The sequence below is a fragment of the Cyanistes caeruleus genome, chromosome 2 (assembly GCF_971803275.1).
Source record: "Cyanistes caeruleus chromosome 2, bCyaCae1.hap1.1, whole genome shotgun sequence".
NCBI lineage: Eukaryota > Metazoa > Chordata > Aves > Passeriformes > Paridae > Cyanistes > Cyanistes caeruleus.
In genome coordinates, this window is record NC_141702.1 from 63102885 (window position 1) to 63122066 (window position 19182).

The 19182-nt window shown below is 40.6% G+C and overlaps 1 protein-coding gene across 3 annotated transcripts in view; it reads left to right on the forward strand.

The window, feature by feature from the left end:
- Window positions 1–19182, forward strand: part of TXLNB (taxilin beta) — a 45189-nt gene that overhangs the window by 15723 nt on the left and 10284 nt on the right. For all 3 annotated transcript variants that reach the window (XM_023923485.2, XM_086877372.1, XM_023923484.2), the window contains exons 3-7: window positions 1863–1954; window positions 5732–5902; window positions 11472–11666; window positions 13325–13444; window positions 18536–18610. In XM_023923485.2, coding sequence (XP_023779253.2) covers window positions 1863–1954; window positions 5732–5902; window positions 11472–11666; window positions 13325–13444; window positions 18536–18610 — 653 coding nt within the window. The remainder of the gene's footprint in view (window positions 1–1862; window positions 1955–5731; window positions 5903–11471; window positions 11667–13324; window positions 13445–18535; window positions 18611–19182) is intronic.

The window sequence follows — 19182 nt, forward strand, 5'->3', positions numbered from 1 at the left end:
GTTAAGTTTCTGGTATGGATGATAGAGACCTCCAGCTACTACTGAAAATGACAGTGACCATTACAACTTTTCTATAACTGATAATTATTTTTGGCACTACCCAACATGTAGGCTATATCATATATTAGTTCTTTAAAAATGAAAAGTTGTATCACACAACACTGATGTACTACTGGGCCGCCCACATTGGTTAGCCAGAGCTGTCAGTCCAATGGCACACTGCACAAAGTCACTCAGATGAAGGAAAACCTAGCCTCTTATTTGTACCTTAGTGAATGTTTTCTTCTCCTGTCTGCTCAGGTATGACTACTCACTGGTCACAACAGTAATAATGGTGCTACTATGTGGCATGGGGACCTGCAGAATAAATTTACTGTCATGCCCAGGTTATTTTTCATTTAGTAAACCCCTGGACCCATCATATAATATACATTAAATAAGCAAATACATTTGTTCTCTAACACCTCAGCTCCTGGAGGAGCTGTCAACTGAGCTAGAAAGAAGTCTCAGCAAGTTTTTGTATATGTGTACTTTCTGCTGGGCAGCCACTAGAGAGCAATGTAGTTACATTCCAATCTAATACACATGTAAATTAATTCCCTTCCTACATTTAACTCCAGCCAATCTTCAAGCCTCTCCTTTGCATAAGAACCTGAACCCAAATGCAGACTAAGCCTGTAAAGAAATCACTTTGTCTTACAGACAAGGGACTAAGCATAGGACACAGCATGGATTTCTTTTTCCTCAAAAATTCTTTGAATGTCCAAAAGAAAATTCCTCAGTTTCTACTGCCTTAGCTTTGATGCAACAAAAAACCAAAAAACAACTGGTTCCTCAGAAAGCCCAGTGAAAACCCTACCAACACACTGTTCTCCATCTGCCCTTGTGACAGCTCACACCAGGATTTGATTTTAGGTCACTTCCATTTATTTATGCTGATGCTGTAGGGAGAACTTAGTGTGAAATAAAGGATTTTCTTCAGAGACAGTACTCCTGGACAACATTAGACTTGAAGTAGAAAATGTCCAGCTCAAAGCAGAGAGCAGATTTTGTCCCACAGCCTGAGGAAAGAGCATTTGGAAAAGCATGTCCAAGCCCCTTGGACCATATCTCCAGGGATGTCAGGGATATTTTGTATTTGATGAACAAGCAGTGTTCAAGTTCCAGCTCATACCTGGGGCTGAAATGAAAACCAAGAGGTATCAGAGGAGAAGCAATACTTAAATGGCTGTGCAGTGATTTAGCTCTGCATGCCCAGGGAGTTTTTAGGCTATCTCTGGTATACAAGCTCTCTTCAGCAAGTCAGGGAACTCATTTAGACAAGTATCACGTAGTCCAGACCTGGCTGGCACCACCTGCCACTCTCTGATTGTTTACTTCCATACCATGATCTCTATATCTGACTTAATGCTCCTGATGTCAGGAGTGGGTTGATCAGCGAAGGAGCTGAGTACACCAGATTTGATCCACTTTCACTTGCAAAGAGATCTGTTCCTAAGCCTTCGGGGTCCAGGCCCTTTCTGTTCTATTTCAGTCAAATGTGCCATGTGTCTGACCTAATTGTGTTGCAAAAACATTGAATGAAAATCAGATTACACGGGACAAAAGCAATTCACAGACAATGCTTTGTTAGAAAAAAGTGCATTACTGAGGTCTGAAATGGGGGAAGGTCCTAGCATGTTTGTTTTTATGGGGCAAAGAAAAACCCAGAAATTTATAGCAAAAATTATTCCTTTCCTTCCAAAATGCCTTGTTTCATCCTGTGTTTTTACAGACCCATGCATCAAACAATCAATTTCATAACATGTTGTATATCAACAAACTATTTCTAGCATCAAATCTCTGCTTCCTCTTTTTCTAAGGAAAAGAAGCCACCCTACTGATGCAAAATTTGAATAAGCTGAACACGCCAGAAGAGAAGCTGGACCTGTTGTTTAAGAAGTATGCTGAGCTGGTGAGTACAATGTTGGCTCTTTTCTGTACAAACTGCCTATACAAGAAGGTATAAAAAATACATGACATGTATTTTTTGTAACATAGTCAAACCTCACATACCAGTAGTGTCTGTCCTGATAAGTGAATCCCAATACAATTGTCATGGTCAGATAATTATGGGTGAAAAAGAGAAAAAAAGTAAAAAGTGAGGAAAACAAGATTTGAGTCAAAAAGTTGATGAGGCAGAATATTTGTACTTAAAGGCAAATCTACCAAATGGACCCACACTGGAGACCGGTGTCTTGGCTCCTGCCTTCACCTCCTGCAAGGAGTTCTGCATGCCTCTGTTGTGGATATTGCTTTAAGTTATGCATTGGGGATTTCATCAAAATGAAAATAATACACGGCTTAGTATAAAACTTCCTGTATTAGGAAGCAGATAATAGACAACTGAGACTAATTGTAAGAGAAGCCACAGCACAGTGAAATGAAGAGTTAAAGGCCCTGCCACCACAATGTCACCCCTGTAAAAATGAATGCCTACCTGACTGTTCTTCCCACACTTAAGATGCGTTATTTTCAGATGAAGGGATATTTTTTTCTGTGTATCAAACGACTGTATGACCATAAGCTGTGGAAATCTTACAAATTACAAGGCTGCAGCATTTTATGCTTTGTGGAGTGCTGAAAAATGTGCGAAGCAGAACATTGCCTTTGTAATTGGTTTTATGCACAGATGTGTCCATGTCTCATCATAATGTGAAGTGAAATTTAGCTTTCCCTTTTTTCATGTAAAATCCTCTGATTTCATATATTGGGCTCAGGCTATTCATAGTTTATCTCACGCTTAAAGGGACTTCATGCTCACGGATCAACTGAAATAGGTCTTCTTCCTCTGTAAAGTACCCTCCAGTGCATTCAAATGGCCTTGCAGCACCCTATAAAACAGAGGCCATATTGCCAGTAGCCCATGGAGGAGAAAGGTGCTAAAACAAAAATACTGAACACTTGTTTCATGTGACATACTGTGCAATGCTGCTAAAACAAATCATTCAGTAAATACAACAAAACCTTGTTGGATACAGCCTTACCCTGCTCACTCGGAGTGGCTGAGGGGCGTATGGTGATTAATGGCTTGTCAGCAGTTGGCTGTAGCTGTCACTCTGCTCCCTCTTGTCCAACCCCAACACACACTTCAGATCACATCTTGCTTTTGCTGAGTTGTTTTTCAGCCAGATCAGCTTCCTGGTCTGGTGAGCCATGTGGTGACACAAACACTTGTTGCAGCACAGCTCAGGGGAAGGTGTAGCCATGTGACAGATGGAGCTGGGTGCTGGCAGTGGCTTCCCCCGCTTCAAGTAGTGTTGGGGCTGGCTGTAGCTGAAGAGGCCACCCAGCAATGTTATTTCCCTGCCAGTCCATGCCCTGGCACAGTCTGTACAACTGTGGGTACACAGTGGGCTGGAGCATGGGCTGGTGAAGGCAGAAGCCATCCCAGCAGGGATGGGGAAGTGGCACGGTGCAGCCATTTGGGCACAAGCTCTGCCACACTGCTCACCAACAAAGAACATTTCATTCACTAAATCCGGTGTGCAGGGTTAGTAAAGCAGACTGTGGTTTATGGCAGCTTTTGCTTGCAAACAGCTGTTGCAGAATTGTTTATAACTGAATTATTTTCAGAGGTCCTGAGAGTCTCACAAGTGCTGGGTGCAAGAACAATATGCCAATAAATAAATATGAGCCCTCTCATTGTCTGAAGTGGGATCAAGATAAAACTTTTTTTCTAAATTGACTGTTTATTTCTCTAGGTCAGCTTTCAAAAATCAAAATTCCTTCTATTTGCTTCTATAATTTTAGCTTCTATTTCATTAATTATTCTTTAAAAATTATCATTGGGAACCCTTTTTGCATTCTCACTTACCAGTGAATTGCCTTTTTCATTGAAAAAGGTAACACCATGTCTTAGATATTCCTAAGAACTTTGAGATATAAGTCCCTAGTGCAATGGGGAGGAAAAAGCAAAAAAATGCTTGGAAGACTTTTCATATCATGATTAAGAACGACTTTATTCTGACCCCCTATCTCAAGCACAGCTTGAGTGAATTGTGAAATTTGGATAAATCATTATCCACTGAGCACAGGCTGTGCATGCTAAATGTGAAGCAAAAAGAACACTTTTTATGTTTTTCAGCAGAAAGGGGAAAGAGACAAAAACAAGCTTGTGAAGGAAAAGTATCTCAGCCACAATTAAATAAAGTAAATTTCTTTTCCTACAATACTAGAAAAATAATTTCAGCTAGTGCAGCTTGATTAGATGCAAAAGCCCATTGTGATCTGCAGGAGCAAAAATAGACAGTGTATGTATTAAAAGTTGGACATAAACTGTAAATATACTCCAAGCTGGTGAGAGCATTGTTTTGTGCAATTTGCACAGTTAGCTGTGATTTGTTTAATAGTACGCAGAGCTCTCTACTGTAAGCATAAATTACCGAACATCTGCAGAAAACAGATAAAAATGTAAAATATGATGCTGTTGACTGTCTTGTTTGAGCTGCACCTTATTCCCCAGTGCTCACCTACTTTCCCAGTTATGCTGAGGTTAATTAGTACAAGTGGTACCATATTATTAGATAATGTAGTCTTAACAGCAACTGTTATTATTAAAGTTTGCATGTTTAAGCTCATGTGCTACTGTTTTTCAATCAGAAAACATCTGGACTTCAGAAATACCTTGCAATGTATGCACATCTGTGATACAGTGAGGAGGGTTATTGTGTTGGAACAGGAAATGAAATTATTAAAAGCTTCAGAGCTCAAAAGCTTCTTTGACCAGAAGGTCAAAGGTGTTAATTTACAGTACAGGAATTTTTTTCCAAAAATTCAGTGATAGACACACGTCAAAAGAAATTACCAGATTGTTCAGGGATTACTATTAGCAATTTTGTTGCTGGTCCTCTTTGCCTCTTCCAAATACACCCCTCTCCCTACCAGCCTTCTAGGGAAGGCAGGATCCATGCACCCACAGAACAGCAGACGCCCAAGGGGAACATCAGGGACTGTCCGTGTTTCCTCCAGGAATTATACTGAGACAAAGAGCCCAAAAGAGGTTTGATTCACCATGACTGACCCCCATTGGTCACAGAACCTCCAGAAACACAACTGACAGATGCTCTCACGTGGTCCTGTGAGCCAGAGGAGCCTGACAAGAGGAGATGCCACATGTCATTTTGGGAAACTCTTCTCTGAAAAGAATTCTCCTCCATCAGCAACAAAGCCCCCACATAAACAGCATTCCTGGTCTCCAGCATCTTCTCTGTTGTTTTTTCCAGCAGGTTCCTGGATATTTAGGAAACTGCTCCTTTTTCAGGAAACTGTAAAATAGAATGAGCAACTACTGTATTACCTCATGATCTGGAGAAATCTCACCACATAAAGCACTACTGACTGCTCTAGTTCCAAATGTTGAAACAAAAATAAAAACCTCACAGATGTCCCTCAAAGAAATTCAAACCAAAGAAAGAAGAGCTAAAATGGTGTGACAAGAATGTTGAAAATTATGCTCACCCACCCACAGTACAGCACACTTGGGACTGTTGCAGCAAGCAGGCTTGGGAATCTCTAGTTTCCTTTCTCCTCTCACATTAGTGCTGGTAAATACAAAATATTTCTTAAGAGGTTAAGAAAGTATGAAGACTTTCCCCAAACCAAAAGAGATTATTTTCTTTTTTTTTCTTTTCTGTCCCTCTTTGTTTCATTTTAATCAATGTTTCCCTGTTTTAACCCCTGTTTTGCCCAGCTTGAAGAACACCGTGCCGAGCAGAAAAAGCTGAAGTATCTACAGAAGAGACAGGCCCAGATCACTAAGGAGAAGGACCAGCTGCAGAGTGAGCACAGCCGAGCCATCCTCGCCCGCAGCAAGCTTGAGAGCCTGTGCCGAGAGCTCCAGAGGCACAACAAGAACCTCAAGGTGAGTGGGAGCCTTATCACATTACCCAGCAGTGGGGGGAAAGATGATGTTGACACCTTCCCATCTCCCTCTAGTACCAAATCAAAGGGACTTTTGCATCTGCACATGCAATATATAATAATTATATATACGCTCTAATCTTGAGGTCCATTTACAGCAAGACACCTTTATTTCTCATTTGGAAATATCCCAGCACTTTTGGACACTGAGTTTGCCCACATTAGCTCTACTCCCTCCTCCCATTATTAGGGAGCTCAATGCAGAGCAGAGCAGCAGTGCTAACAGACCAGGTCCCTCAGAGTGCAGATGCAAATGGCACGTGCATGGACAGAACCACAGGAACACCAGCTTTGCTCCAGCGGACTCACAAGAGGCTGGTGGGTGTTTTCATGTAATTCGAGCATTTGGACTTTTCCAAGTGACTTTTGAGGGTCAGTCAATCAGAACATTTGCCTGAAGACACCAAAAGTCAAGACAGGAGGAATGCCAACATTATCTGTGGAAGTTGTTTGGATTATGAGAATCAGTTAAAAGAGAAAATTCTCAGGAATGTCAAAAGGCTAAGATCCATACACCATGTCTGCCAATTGCTTGGTGCATCACGCCATTTAAATGTGAAATTTATAATATGATTATGCTCCTTGAAAAAAAGTATGTTCAAGAAGAATATTTCTGTTGTGATCGTCCTTTATTTTCTGAGCGCGTGTTAGTGATAGTGTTGGTATCAGTATACAAAAGACCTCTGCTTTGATCTATTCAAACCCTTTCTTTATGGGGATATAGTTATGTATAGAATTACACATAGGAATTGTCAGCAGCAAGAATTCCATCTGATACAAGCTCTATACTGGTAATGCATTTTCATTCATTTCCACCGGCTCAGGAGTGGGCCTTCAGGGTCTTGCTCTGACTTTCATTGTGTGCTGGTAATAATACAGCTGGGAGATGGAATAGTCACACATACACTCAAACTACAATCCTTCCTACTAGAAGGATAAAAGCATTTAACAGATAGGGAAGCTAGAAGAAAATCTCTCTATGTTCAGTTATAGTTTCACAGAACTGGTAGTGAAAATTAAATTTTGTGCCTGTCATTTGTATTAGACCTGAGTTACTCTTAATATTGATCCACAGTGATTTACCAGGCCATCTGTGGGTAAAATATTTCAAAAGAAATACAAATTTCTTTGTATTTTAGAGTTAAAATTAAAGATACAGTGTACAGTGCTTTGCATAGCCTTAACTGATATTCCTAAATCATATCAGTGGAACAAATCAGTGAAGACTAGGGCATTTAGAAAAGCTGATTCTTTTGGAAAATATTTGGAAAATGTATTTGGAACAAATGTTGTTGAATCCCTCACACAGTTTCCCTGCTACTTTATGCTTATTAATCTTACTGCTAGAGAGCATGATTTTTCCATTCTCTTTGTATATAAATATTTCCTTACACATTTTATCTTTACAATTAGGAAAGTCTCTTTCCAACACCTGTTGGACTGCTTTACTTTGTGACTGGATTCTCCAGATAAACCTATAAATTTCAGACTTAGTTCTTATTTTTATCCTGTATCTTTGCCAGGTGAGCCAGGGAAGATACCTGAGATGATCTGGTACTAGGAAGAAGTGTTCAAATTTTCATCACTTCTTTCTAAGAATTTGGAGACCTTTTAAAAAACCCAGAATACTATCTTTCCTCTGGTTCCCATGCTATCAGTGCAGGAAAAAAACCCAAAATTAAATAAGACATTAAGACAAAGTACACTTGCAGAATGCATGAGAAATAAAGTAATAAATAAAGACATTCATGATCTTTATCTAGTTTTGTTTCTCTAAGAATTTAAGTATAGTTCCTAGAATATTTGCCTTTGTGCTTTAGCTCCTGGAAATCTGTGAATGTCCAGAAACTCATGTTCTATTTATTTAAATGAGTGCAATTTTCTTTCACTTATGACTGTACTGAGAGGGCTCAAAACCAGAAAATCCATCAAATGGTATTTTTAAAATCTTATGCTTAAACATTTTTATTTTGGTTTTGGCAGGACAGAGATTAATAATTTTTTAATGCTTGGAATGAACGGTTCTTATTATGTTTCAAAACATGGAAAATAGAGGCCAGGAGATTGTGTCATTTCAATAGCAAAGGAGAAACCTGGCCTGCCCAGATCAGAAACCCCCTCTGACTTACCATGTGGTACATTATATGCACATCACATCATGTAAATGTCATCTTCACTCATGTGGTGTGTGGAATTCCCATTAACTGCAGATCCATGCAGCCAAGTGGTGATGAATATGCAATGCAGAGCTGCATTGAAAATCCACAGGGCAGGTCAGAGAAGAAAAATTTCTGGTTAGTATTGGATACTAGCCTCAAATTCTCACTTATGTGTAGTCCAGCTATTCTGATGATTTCCTTGTAGTTACACAGATGTTTCATTCTCCCTCCAAGAAAAGCAGAATAAAGGTTGGTGAAATAGTGAAATGTGTTCCCACAGCAATAGAGAGCAGCTCTGCTCAGAGCAACAGCAACTCGTTTCTCTGCATGGAGTTCATGTTCTGCCAATTATCTGACAGTCTGGTAGCTACTGAGCATCTTGTAGTGACACGAACATCTCAGGTCCCTCATCCTTCCTGCCACCAGGCATTAAGCAATGACTTTCATACAAATGTCACAAAAGTCAACAGCCTCAGTTATGGGCTCAGCTCCAAACTGGCTCAGAGTGTGGTGCCTGGGAATGAAGAGCACAGTTCATTGAAAAAAAGGATTCCTTGTTCATATTGTCTTAACTGATATGGCTTCAGCAGACCAATAGTCTTCTGGAACTGCCCCAGAGAGGCACGAGAACAATTCCAGTATCAATCACACTCTTCTGTTCACAAATGATCCCACATTCCTGTGCTAAATCCCAAACTGTAAAATATCCTCTCTTAATTTTAACAAGGTTTTACTCAATGCATTCTTACATTCTTGGCAGCAAAACATGAGAGCAAAAGCAATATTGCACTAGGACAAAAACATATGTTTGAAAGGGTAAACATGGAATGCAAAGGCTCCCAAAGGGCAGAGAAAAGAGAATAGTTTATGGCTAGTCTCTGCTCAGTGCTGTAGCCACACTTCTGCTCAGCCAGTTCCCCTCACCCCCAGCCATCCTTAATCTGTCACTGGGATCTCAAGGATTTAACAAATGAAGGCTTCTGAGGAGCTCCCCAGGACACATACCGGCCCCCATTCCCAAGCAAATATCCTTCTCAAGTATATTTTTCTCTAAAGCAGAACAGATACAGAGAAATCCTGCATCCTTCAAATAAATGCTTGCCGGCTCAATGTCTTTAACCACAAATCTTTGTATTGTCTCTGTGCTCTGTATTGTATCAATTTTCTACCTCAGAAGAAGAGCAGGAAATAAGATCTTCTGAGTAACACAAATACAGAGGGTTGGGTTTTTAAAATTTGCATGATTGGTAGTCTCAGGATGTCTTGTTTCACCTTGTAACAGAACTGTTTGGTGTGACATATGCACAGTCCACCTTTTTTGTTTTATAGTCATATGGACTTATTACTCTGGAGAGATTTGAATCACGGTAGCGACATTATAATGCTACCTGCGTTATAACAATAAAATGTTTTTGAGGAAGGATATTTTGAAGCCATAGAAAGAGGATTTCAGACGTGCAAGTTTATCACTGACTTCTCCAAATGAAGCACTTGTTCACTCTTTTGCCTGCTCAGGGCTGCACCTGTGTAATGGAGAACTAAGAGGCATGAGGGGTTTTTTAAACAGTTCTTAGAGATAAAGTGGAAGTCGTAATCAAAACTACCTAGGAATTCAAGTCGAATTTGGAAAACATTTAAAATAAAAATAAAAAGGATGACATTGTTTGTAAATATGCCCTTTCAAAAGAAAATTAAATGTTTCCTTTTGGAAATGCTAAAGCAGTAGATTTAAAACACCTTCTGAGCAGCATTTTTAACTCTACTTTGGAAGTGCATTCTTCTGCTAAAAGGATTTGAACAAAAAATACTTCTGAACAGCTCAGTTGCTGGTCAAGCAAAATGTTTCAAAATCATTCTCACCAACTGATAAAAAAAATATTGGAGAGCTTCTTTTTCATCTTGCTGCAAATTTTCTGTGTGTCCAATTTCCACACCTGGTACTGAACCAGGACCCAACCCCCAAGTCATTTGCCCAGCTCCACATGAAATTCTTCCTTCCTCCTAGGAGGGAGAGTCCCTTGAGGGAAAGTCACACTTTGTATTACTCTGCTTATGAATACACACACAGGTTCTTGTGTGAACTGCAGAGCTCTGCAGAGCTCTGTGGTGATTTCTGTGCACCAGAGTATTATTAATGGCTCCATTGCTTTCCTCCCATCATCCAAGGCATTGTCATCCCTATCGCTCCCTGGACCGCACAAGGACAAACACGCCCTATCTTGAACAGCAGCTGTCCTGGATCAGGCTCATGTTGTGCATGCTAAGCAGAAATTGGGTCATTTGGTATTCACCTTACTTCATGAGCAGGGCCTGAATCAACACCTGCTATGCCACATTCGTGATACAAATTATACCTTGTTAGAGTCAGCTAAGGCTTTATTCAAATATATTTATAGAAAATATCCATATGCAGTGTTACCAGAGATTTTTAATGCAAATTACTATGCTAGTTGGAGCCTTATTAGAGTATGCCATTTGTGTGCTGTGGAGTAAGTTTTTAACATGGTCCTGGCTTGATTTGTAACTACAGCAGATATGGTCCTAGCCATTCTACATTAGGATTACGTTCCCCAGAAGGGCAAACTGCCCTGGAAGAAAATGAGGAAGGAAAAAAAATAGTCTGTATTTCTGGATCCAAAGCAATGAATCCAGATTCTTTCTGCATTGTATTTTATATAAACAAATCTAAAACAGAACTTCAATAATGGGAAGAAAATTAAATCTGAATGTCTGCTTTGATTCTGTAGGAAACAACATACAAGCTTTCCTTGTACTCACTAGCTAGTAAATTAGAGCAAATGTTCATGTCAGTTAAAAGTTAGGGAAGGAAAATTGAGGAATTGGAAGGGATTCTGTAGCAAGTGATGGATTTCTCTTAAAAATTTAAATCCCAAAGGCCATGAATTTGATATGAAGATTCCTTGTTAAATCGAGGCATTGTAAAGGCTGATTTTTTAATTTAGTCAAAGAGGAGTTTGACAAAAGTGCTTTTGACTGCTTCCACTAAATATCTTTTTCCGAAGCAAAAGCTGTGATGCAGTATCATGAATCAAGACATGCATGTATGTCCTCTCCTTTAGGCTTGCTTTGACCTGAAGCTCTGCTCTACATCCATCTTTATAAATGCAAATTCTTAGTTCCCTAATTTTTTCAAGTCCACTGTGTAATTTGCTTTGTAAATTTAGAATCATGCCTAATGCTGGAGCAGATGAAAGCAAGAAAATCTCCAAAGAGGAATGCAAGCACATATAATCCTTCAAAGGGAAGCCTTATGCTACTCTAAAACATTATTTTTTCTGGAACTGCTTATTATGCCTCTCACTTACTGTGTTCTCTCCCATTCAACAACAGGAGGAAACAATCCAGAGGGCACGGGAGGAAGATGAGAAGAGGAAAGAAATAACTAATCACTTCCAGGGCACACTGAGTGAAATCCAGGCTCAGATCGAGCAGCAAAGTGAGAGGAACATGAAGCTCTGCCAGGAGAACACGGAGCTGGCAGAGAAGCTGAAGAGCATCATTGACCAGTATGAGCTGCGGGAAGAGGTGAGCAGTGCCCTGACTGCTGGCTGGGCAGGGCAGCGCACCCGGCTGTCCCAGGGGAAGCAGGAAGCATAGCCAGCAGCCTGGCTATCATTCGGGTGTCTCACAGGGATAATGAGAGCAACCCCCACCGTGTTTTGCCATCTGAGGAGCACTGTGCCTGCAGCATGCCCTGCGGTCTCTGCGGGTATGGAATTGCGTGGGACAGCGCCCTGCCCCGGCAGCCTTGACGCTCTGAGGAGAGGGGCTGGGGCACCCGAGCAGCGAGACGTGCCAGCTGTCTGCTAAACTGCCCCAGCCCTGTCACAGCTCCCCTAAATCCCTGGGGACCTCCCCAAACATGCCTTTCCTCCCTCCCACTAAGCTCCCACTGAGTACATCCCAGCTCCCATTTCTTTAGACAGCCTGTTCTGCGGGTGGCAACAAAAATATTTTGTTCTCTCCAGAAGTAGATTGCTGAGAAGGGCTCTGATGTAAACTATTTGACCCTTTCCCAAAAGCAGAAAATTAGGATGGCAGATAAAGGTGACGCCTTGAAATAGATTCCTTTTTTTGCAGGCACAATGCTCACTGAGATCCAGCAGATAGTAGACAGATGGGAAATCATTCTTTCTGTATACATTGGAATTGGCCAGAAAATTTTGACACCAGAAAAAAATCCTCCAGTAAAATCACAGACTACCATTATTTTTTTTTTTTTATTTATGACAAACATCAACAAATACCACAATGGGTCTTTTTATAGTTTCTAAATACATTTACTGTGAGCCACAGTGCAATCAGACAGCATTATCATACTGAATTAAACATAAGTTATCTGTCTTTACAATCTGGAATGACTGATACAATACCTGCTTTTTCCAAATCTGCTGAATCATGTATGAAGTCCTATACTGAATGAAGGAAATGTACACTCCTCTCTGGTGGTGTCTATGAGAAGGAAATGTAAACCAGAGGGACGCACTCAGAATAATTGCTCCAATGAATTTTATCTAAGTGAATTAAGAGTGAAGAAGGCTATCAGCAACATTCATCTCCTGAAAGTCACCTTGGAGGCAGATATTTACAGTCTAGGGGACGCCTCTAGTTTGTTTGGTCTTGTCTCCAGATCCCCACTCATGTCCTGTCACCCAGGCTCTCCATTGTGCCGGTGTGGCCAGACCAAAGGGGATGCACTGGGCTTGTATTTACACAGAGCATGTCATGGGCTGTGCACGTGATCCAAAGTACTGCGGGTGCAATGTGTCTTCACCGTTATCCACATTGTGGCATAGATCCACTGGCCATTTAACAATTAAAAAAAAGTGTGTCCCTAGCATATTTATTATTGATGAGCAATTATTTGATCTTCAGTCATACTAGATTATATTGATTACTTCATATGTAGACCACAGAACTGGCGAAGATGCTAAGGTGCTTTTTTTCTTACAATAAATCAAAAATTATAATGTACACCACTTTCCCTTCCCATGCTAATTCTGGCACAGTTTGTTCTTATCAGAGCTGTAATTTTTTAGTAATTGCAATAGGTTGAGTGTCTTCTTGTTTTGCAATGATTTTGTCTTTCAAGTGTTCCAGTAAATAGCTGTACATGTACAAGCATGAAGGTCTATGTAGATAATTAAACCTGCACATTCAGCAAAATTTATTTTTTTTCACAGCACCTTGATAAAATATTTAAGCACAGAGAACTTCAACAGAAGCTGGTGGATGCCAAGTTGGAACAGTCTCAGGAAATGATGAAGGAAGCCGAGGAGCGACATCAGAAAGAAAAGGAATATGTACCTATCCTTCTAATTTGTCTTTTATCTAGCTTTAGGCCAAAACAAGCCCTGCATGCTATTTCACTAATATATTCAGGTCCAATCTGGGGTACAGTAGCAGAAAAGTTTTTATAACTACCATCAATGCAAAGGAACAGCCTCTGAAAGGCTGCTTTCATTGGCATTTTCAGTTTTAGGAGCACACTGCAGGGCAGTGGGTTAGAGCCCAGACGGCTTCAGCTACTGTGCAGTTGGTACATCGTGATGTTGGGTCAGGTGATGCCATTAGTTTTCAATTGTCTCTGGTATTTGATACTCCATCTCCCCACACAATAAATGCACACATCTAAACCACCAGAGAGGAGACCAAGAATGTGAGATTGAAGTGAAATGGCTGAAGGCTGCTATTCCCCTAGGTTCCAAGGCTCCCCAGGCATCCTGCCATGGATCCACTTTTGCCACTGGAGAAATCCACAGGAGCCACTTGCTCTTACAAAGCCTCCCCTTCTCTGTTACACTCCGTACACTGGTTGCCAGTGCCTCTTTCAGGCAGGCAGGGTCTGGGTCTGTTTAGCAGCTTTGTCTGCTCTTCCTCCCTTTCTGGAGGAGGGGACATCTCTAGCAGGGGGACAAGGAAAAGCAGCTCCAGGAGAGATGTCCTCTGCAGGCACAGCTGGAATGGGAGAAGTACTCTCCTCCATCTGTAGTCTCACACATTTTGTGACTCAGTCAGACTAAAATTAATTTTCCCAGACTGCCTGGTATTTTCACAGCAATCCTCACATCTACAAAGGATCGGAGTTCAACGCAGGCACGTGGTCCCTCTTCTCAGTGGAGGCAGCAGATCTCAGAGGGCATGACAGGCTCTCATTAGCTGGAAGAAAGCTTTAGTTTTTACCAGTCCTCCAGCTAACTCAGGAGCAGCATGAGAGATTACTATAAAGAGAGGACATTTATCCCTTCCCCATATCTGGAAACAGATATATTATCACTGGCATGGCTCTAACGGGTATTTTAAAATACTCAACTCAAAACAGATGAAAATATGGGGCTCTAAGACTTGTGGTTAGAGCACATGGGGAAAACAGCATACACCTCTTACCAAAAACAACCCATGAGAGCATTTATCCTCTTTCTCTGCACTGATCTTGCAGCTGGAACACCCACTCCTGCTCAGCTTTACTCCCAGCTAAAGAGTGAGGGTGAAAAGGATCTGGGGCTTTTCTGTGCTGATCTGCATATCACTGCATGAAAACTTGTAGTCCAGCTGACTTATTCCCCTTCACTCTGAAACCTACATAAAGCCAAATCCCAATATTTCATTCATGACCATTGATTCTTGGCAGATTTAAACTCCAGAAAACTCCAGATGTCCAAGAAATCACTTACAATGGCAAATATGGGTTTACTTTACTGATGTCACTGGGAGTTCTGCTAATGAACACCATATTTCAAATGCTGAGAAGAAACAAAACAAAACAACAAAACAGAAGATGTATAATACCAGGCATTGGCTCTGTGGAAAACCGGCATTTAAATCCTTGTGTCAATTACCTCTCGTGTTGCACCTCTCAAAGCATGAGTTTTGGGGCTGCTGGTCACCTATGACTTGTCCCTGTTTTAGTCAAAACTTCTTTGTGTGTATTCTCCAGAACTGGTATGCACAGTCTTGGTATTTGCATTTCTTTTAAAGCACTGAAAGTTACCACTTGGGAGTAGAAGATTTTCTTTTGGGCTTTGCTGTGTGTAAGAAATAACAGGTTTGAAAACAAGCTACAAAACCTTTACACAGTGGGTGTATAATGGTATGTACTGTGTACAAAGAATATTTTTCCCTTGTCCAAATGAATGCTTAAAAATCCTGTCCTTGAGGCAGGCTGGTGATGTATGGTTAATATCACCTCCAAGCAAGGTAGATTTAGCTACAGAAATTAAGGCCAAAAGCCATGCAATGAGTCAAGGCATAATTAGGTATGTCACAATTCATCACAGGTAGCCCAGCACCCAGAGAGCTGGCCTACACTTGGCTCCCACCTCCATCCTATTGATGTGCTCTTATTCCCACCCACCCAGCTATTGTGATAGTGTCTGTGGGAGTAATGTATATACATGTATGTATTAAATCAAGGTGCTTTTGATGGAGTTCTCTCACTAAGCTGTAACACTCTCCAGCTCGCTAATGTGCAAAGTTAGAACGGTTTTCAGAACCTTTCTCTCCACAGAATTTTCTCATCCCTGTGCATGACCTTTGCTGCAGGATTTTGCAGGTGTTCTTAAAAGTTCTTAAATCTTAAATTCTTTTACCTATTTGATTACTCTTCGAGGGCTCATTCTGATGCCTTCCCATGCACTTCTTCATGTGGGAATCTTTGCCCCTAAGCAAAACTTCTTTACCTCAGACAATGAGAGATGTTCCCTCTTGCAGAGCCTGTACACTTCAGAAGGAGGTTGTCTCATTGCTTGCACAGTTCACTCTACACATGCATCAAAGAATGCAATTCCCTACTGAAGCAGCAATGGTTCATAATATGTGGCTTCCACAAATAGACAGCTTGACCTAAGGATGCAATTTTACCACCATGCCACAACGGGTGGGCACTACTTGTACTTCCTCTCCCCCATACCAAACATTTTTAGCACTTGTAATACAAACTTTGATGAGTAATTAATTGCAGTTTAAAGCATCTATGGCTTTCAAGTATATGACTGCAAGGTATTGGTCACATTTCTACATAATTGGAATTTACAGAGTCTGACAGCAAAAAGAGAAGCTTAATTTTCATTAAGCCAGCCCCTGTGACTGTCTGGGCCTCCAGCAGCTATCATAGCTCTAATAATAGTGTATCATCACCACCCTTCACTAAAGTGCTGCTCTGTAAACACCACATGCAATATTTATTCATTTCTTGATACTTCAGCCTCCTTGTTACCACTTCATAGTCTATTAATAACTGTATCAGTTCTGATTCATTTTCTCCCAGATTGGTGTTTGCAGATGACCTCAGGCTGCATAAGAATGTGTGCTAATTTGAGCAAGCCTCTCTGTGGCTTCCATTACAGAAGAGTTTATTAATGCTTGGATTTTTACTCACTGCAGAAGTTATGTGGGTCAATAAGAGGGATTTCATTAAGAGGCAAAAGAAGCAACTTTTCTTTGCCTTCTCTGTCCATCTGTTGTGCTGTGGCCAAAGACATGTTGCAGGAGGTGGGACCTTTTCTTTATTCCAGTCACACTGGGTATAGGGGTAACCCTAGCTGAGATTAAAGCACTACAGATAAAAGTCCAGTTCTTCGAAGTAATGACTGGCCTAGGGACTGGGTAGCTCAGAAGGCTTTCAAAGCACTTTTCATTAAATCATTCAAACACCATAAATTCTAAAAAACACTCTAAAAAAGTAGATATCAAAGAAAGGTGAAACTTAAAAATCCAGACTTCATCCAAACTTTAAAAAAACCCTTTTTTGCATATGTAAAGCATACCCTCTTCTGAGAAAATAAATGAACAAACTGATGCTCATTTAACCTATACCAACTCTTTTTACTGGCCATGACACAACCTATTTGAAATTTTAATCAACGAGATCTGAATTCAAGAACTTGATTTATCTCTATGGAACCAAACAACAAATTAAATTCTCAAAAGGAATATTAAGAGGCAGGTATAAAACAAGTACAACACAGCATTTCTTCATAACTGAGCTGTAAAACATTCCTGTCTAGGAAACTTTAGATGGCAAAAAATTCAGTAGGTCCAAATCAAAAGTCTGAATTGATGGAAAAAATACTTTTCTGGACCTAATATATATTTGTTTATATATGCAGAAAGTCTAATTCTGATAGTCTCTGTGCCACAAACAGCTGGAGGCAGTCAGCATTTTGGGGTTCGTCCTCAGCTCTTTTTCCAGGTGGTATTTGCATAGTTTACATGTGCTATTTCCAATAAAATGGTTAGAATAAAAGTTTTTACTGGGGATCAGATACATTTTCTGCATGTGCTTCTACTCACATTTCACTTCCAGTATATGATCCACTGACATACACAGTCCCTTTAATTTCAATATATTTTCAGAGCCCAGCTGTGCAATTTTAAATACAATTTACAGTACAATTTAAATAAAATTTAATCCAACAGAGCAAAATCCTGTGGCAAAATAACTTCTTTATGTCTCATTTCTCAAGCTATCATTAGCATTCTTTTTCAAAAATATCTTTGGCCTGACCAATAAAACACTTTATAAATGTTTGGTAGACGACAGGGACATTTCTTTAACACTCTGGTAAATGTTTCCTGCTTTCAGATTAAACCAATTGCTAAAATATTACTGTGTACTTTGGAAATGCTTACTCAGAACTGTAGCTAGGAAAGGTCCCTGCACACCTCATTCCTACAATTCATTCAGCCTTGACCAATCCTCCACCTGTTTTATCTGGACATCAGATCTGGATGTCAGAATGTGATTTTGCCAAACAACTTGGAGCAGGGAAGCACACCTTCTCAGGAGAAGCCAGGAATGAAACTGCAGTCAAGCTCCTAGTGGGCTGCCTACTGAACCTGAGATACTTATCACCCTGAGCTGGAATTCTCCGCTTGTCAGTGCAAACAGCACCCAAAGATAACACACAGCAGTAAATGTATGACATTTACTATGCATTGGCTTTCTGAAAACTCACAGATTTTTTTAATGCAGGTCTGACTGTGACCGTACCCACACACTAACTCATGGTCATTACTGCAAAAGGGTTTGCCATTCACTGGAGAGCAGGAAATTGGCTGGAGCTGTGCTGGAATGAATTGGCCAGAAAGTATAACCATTTTCTAAAGGTCTGGTGAAGATGCAGTTAAATACCACACTATTTATAGCCCACTGTATTGCACACTTAATTCCAAGTAGGTTTTGAACTCCTACCCAAATATGCCTTTGGAATGCAAATAGCCTGTCCCATGTCTCAGGGTAACACTAAATTGTCTGTCTTACCTAACTGCTCTAGCTATATTCACGTGAAAGTTAGATCACTCCTTATCACAGTAACATGAGTAGCTGGAGGATGAGGATTTCCAACTGATAATCTAGGGACCTAACAATTTTCTCTCTGTTGCCTAAAACACAGCTCCTGAACCAAGCTGCAGAATGGAAGCTCCAGGCCAAAATGTTAAAGGAGCAAGAGACTGTCCTACAGGCACAGGTGACGTAGGAGAGGTGATTGCATGGTGTGCCTTTGTTTGCCTGTTTTTAACCCATGAGGCACATCCCAGGTAAAGTATGCAAACTACTTTCTGTGTATTCCTTCTAGCCTCATTCTATATCCCATAGATTATTGCAAATGAAGCAGGTTATTTTTGAGCCAACTGTAAGGTAATGCCCATACTGCAAATCATACTCTGACATGTGGGTTGTTTAGTCTTAAGAAGAGAAGAGAAGGCCCTTTTCCAAATTTTTGGTATTTAAAATAAGTTTATAAAGATGGAGAGAGATTTTTTTTGCGAGGGAATTTGATAGGACAAAGGGTAACAGTTTTAAAGTGAAAGAGGAGAGGCTTCTTTCACATATGAGGAAGAAATGCTTTGCTGTGAAGATGGTGAGACACTGGAAAAGGTTGCCCAGAGAAGTTGTGGATGCCCCATCCCTGGTAGTGCTCAAGACTGGCTGGTTGGGGTTTGAAGCAATCTGGTCAGTGGAAAGTGTCCCTGCCTAAGGCAGGAGGATTGGACTCATGATCTTTAAAGGTCCCTTCCGACCCTAATCATTCTGCAGTGC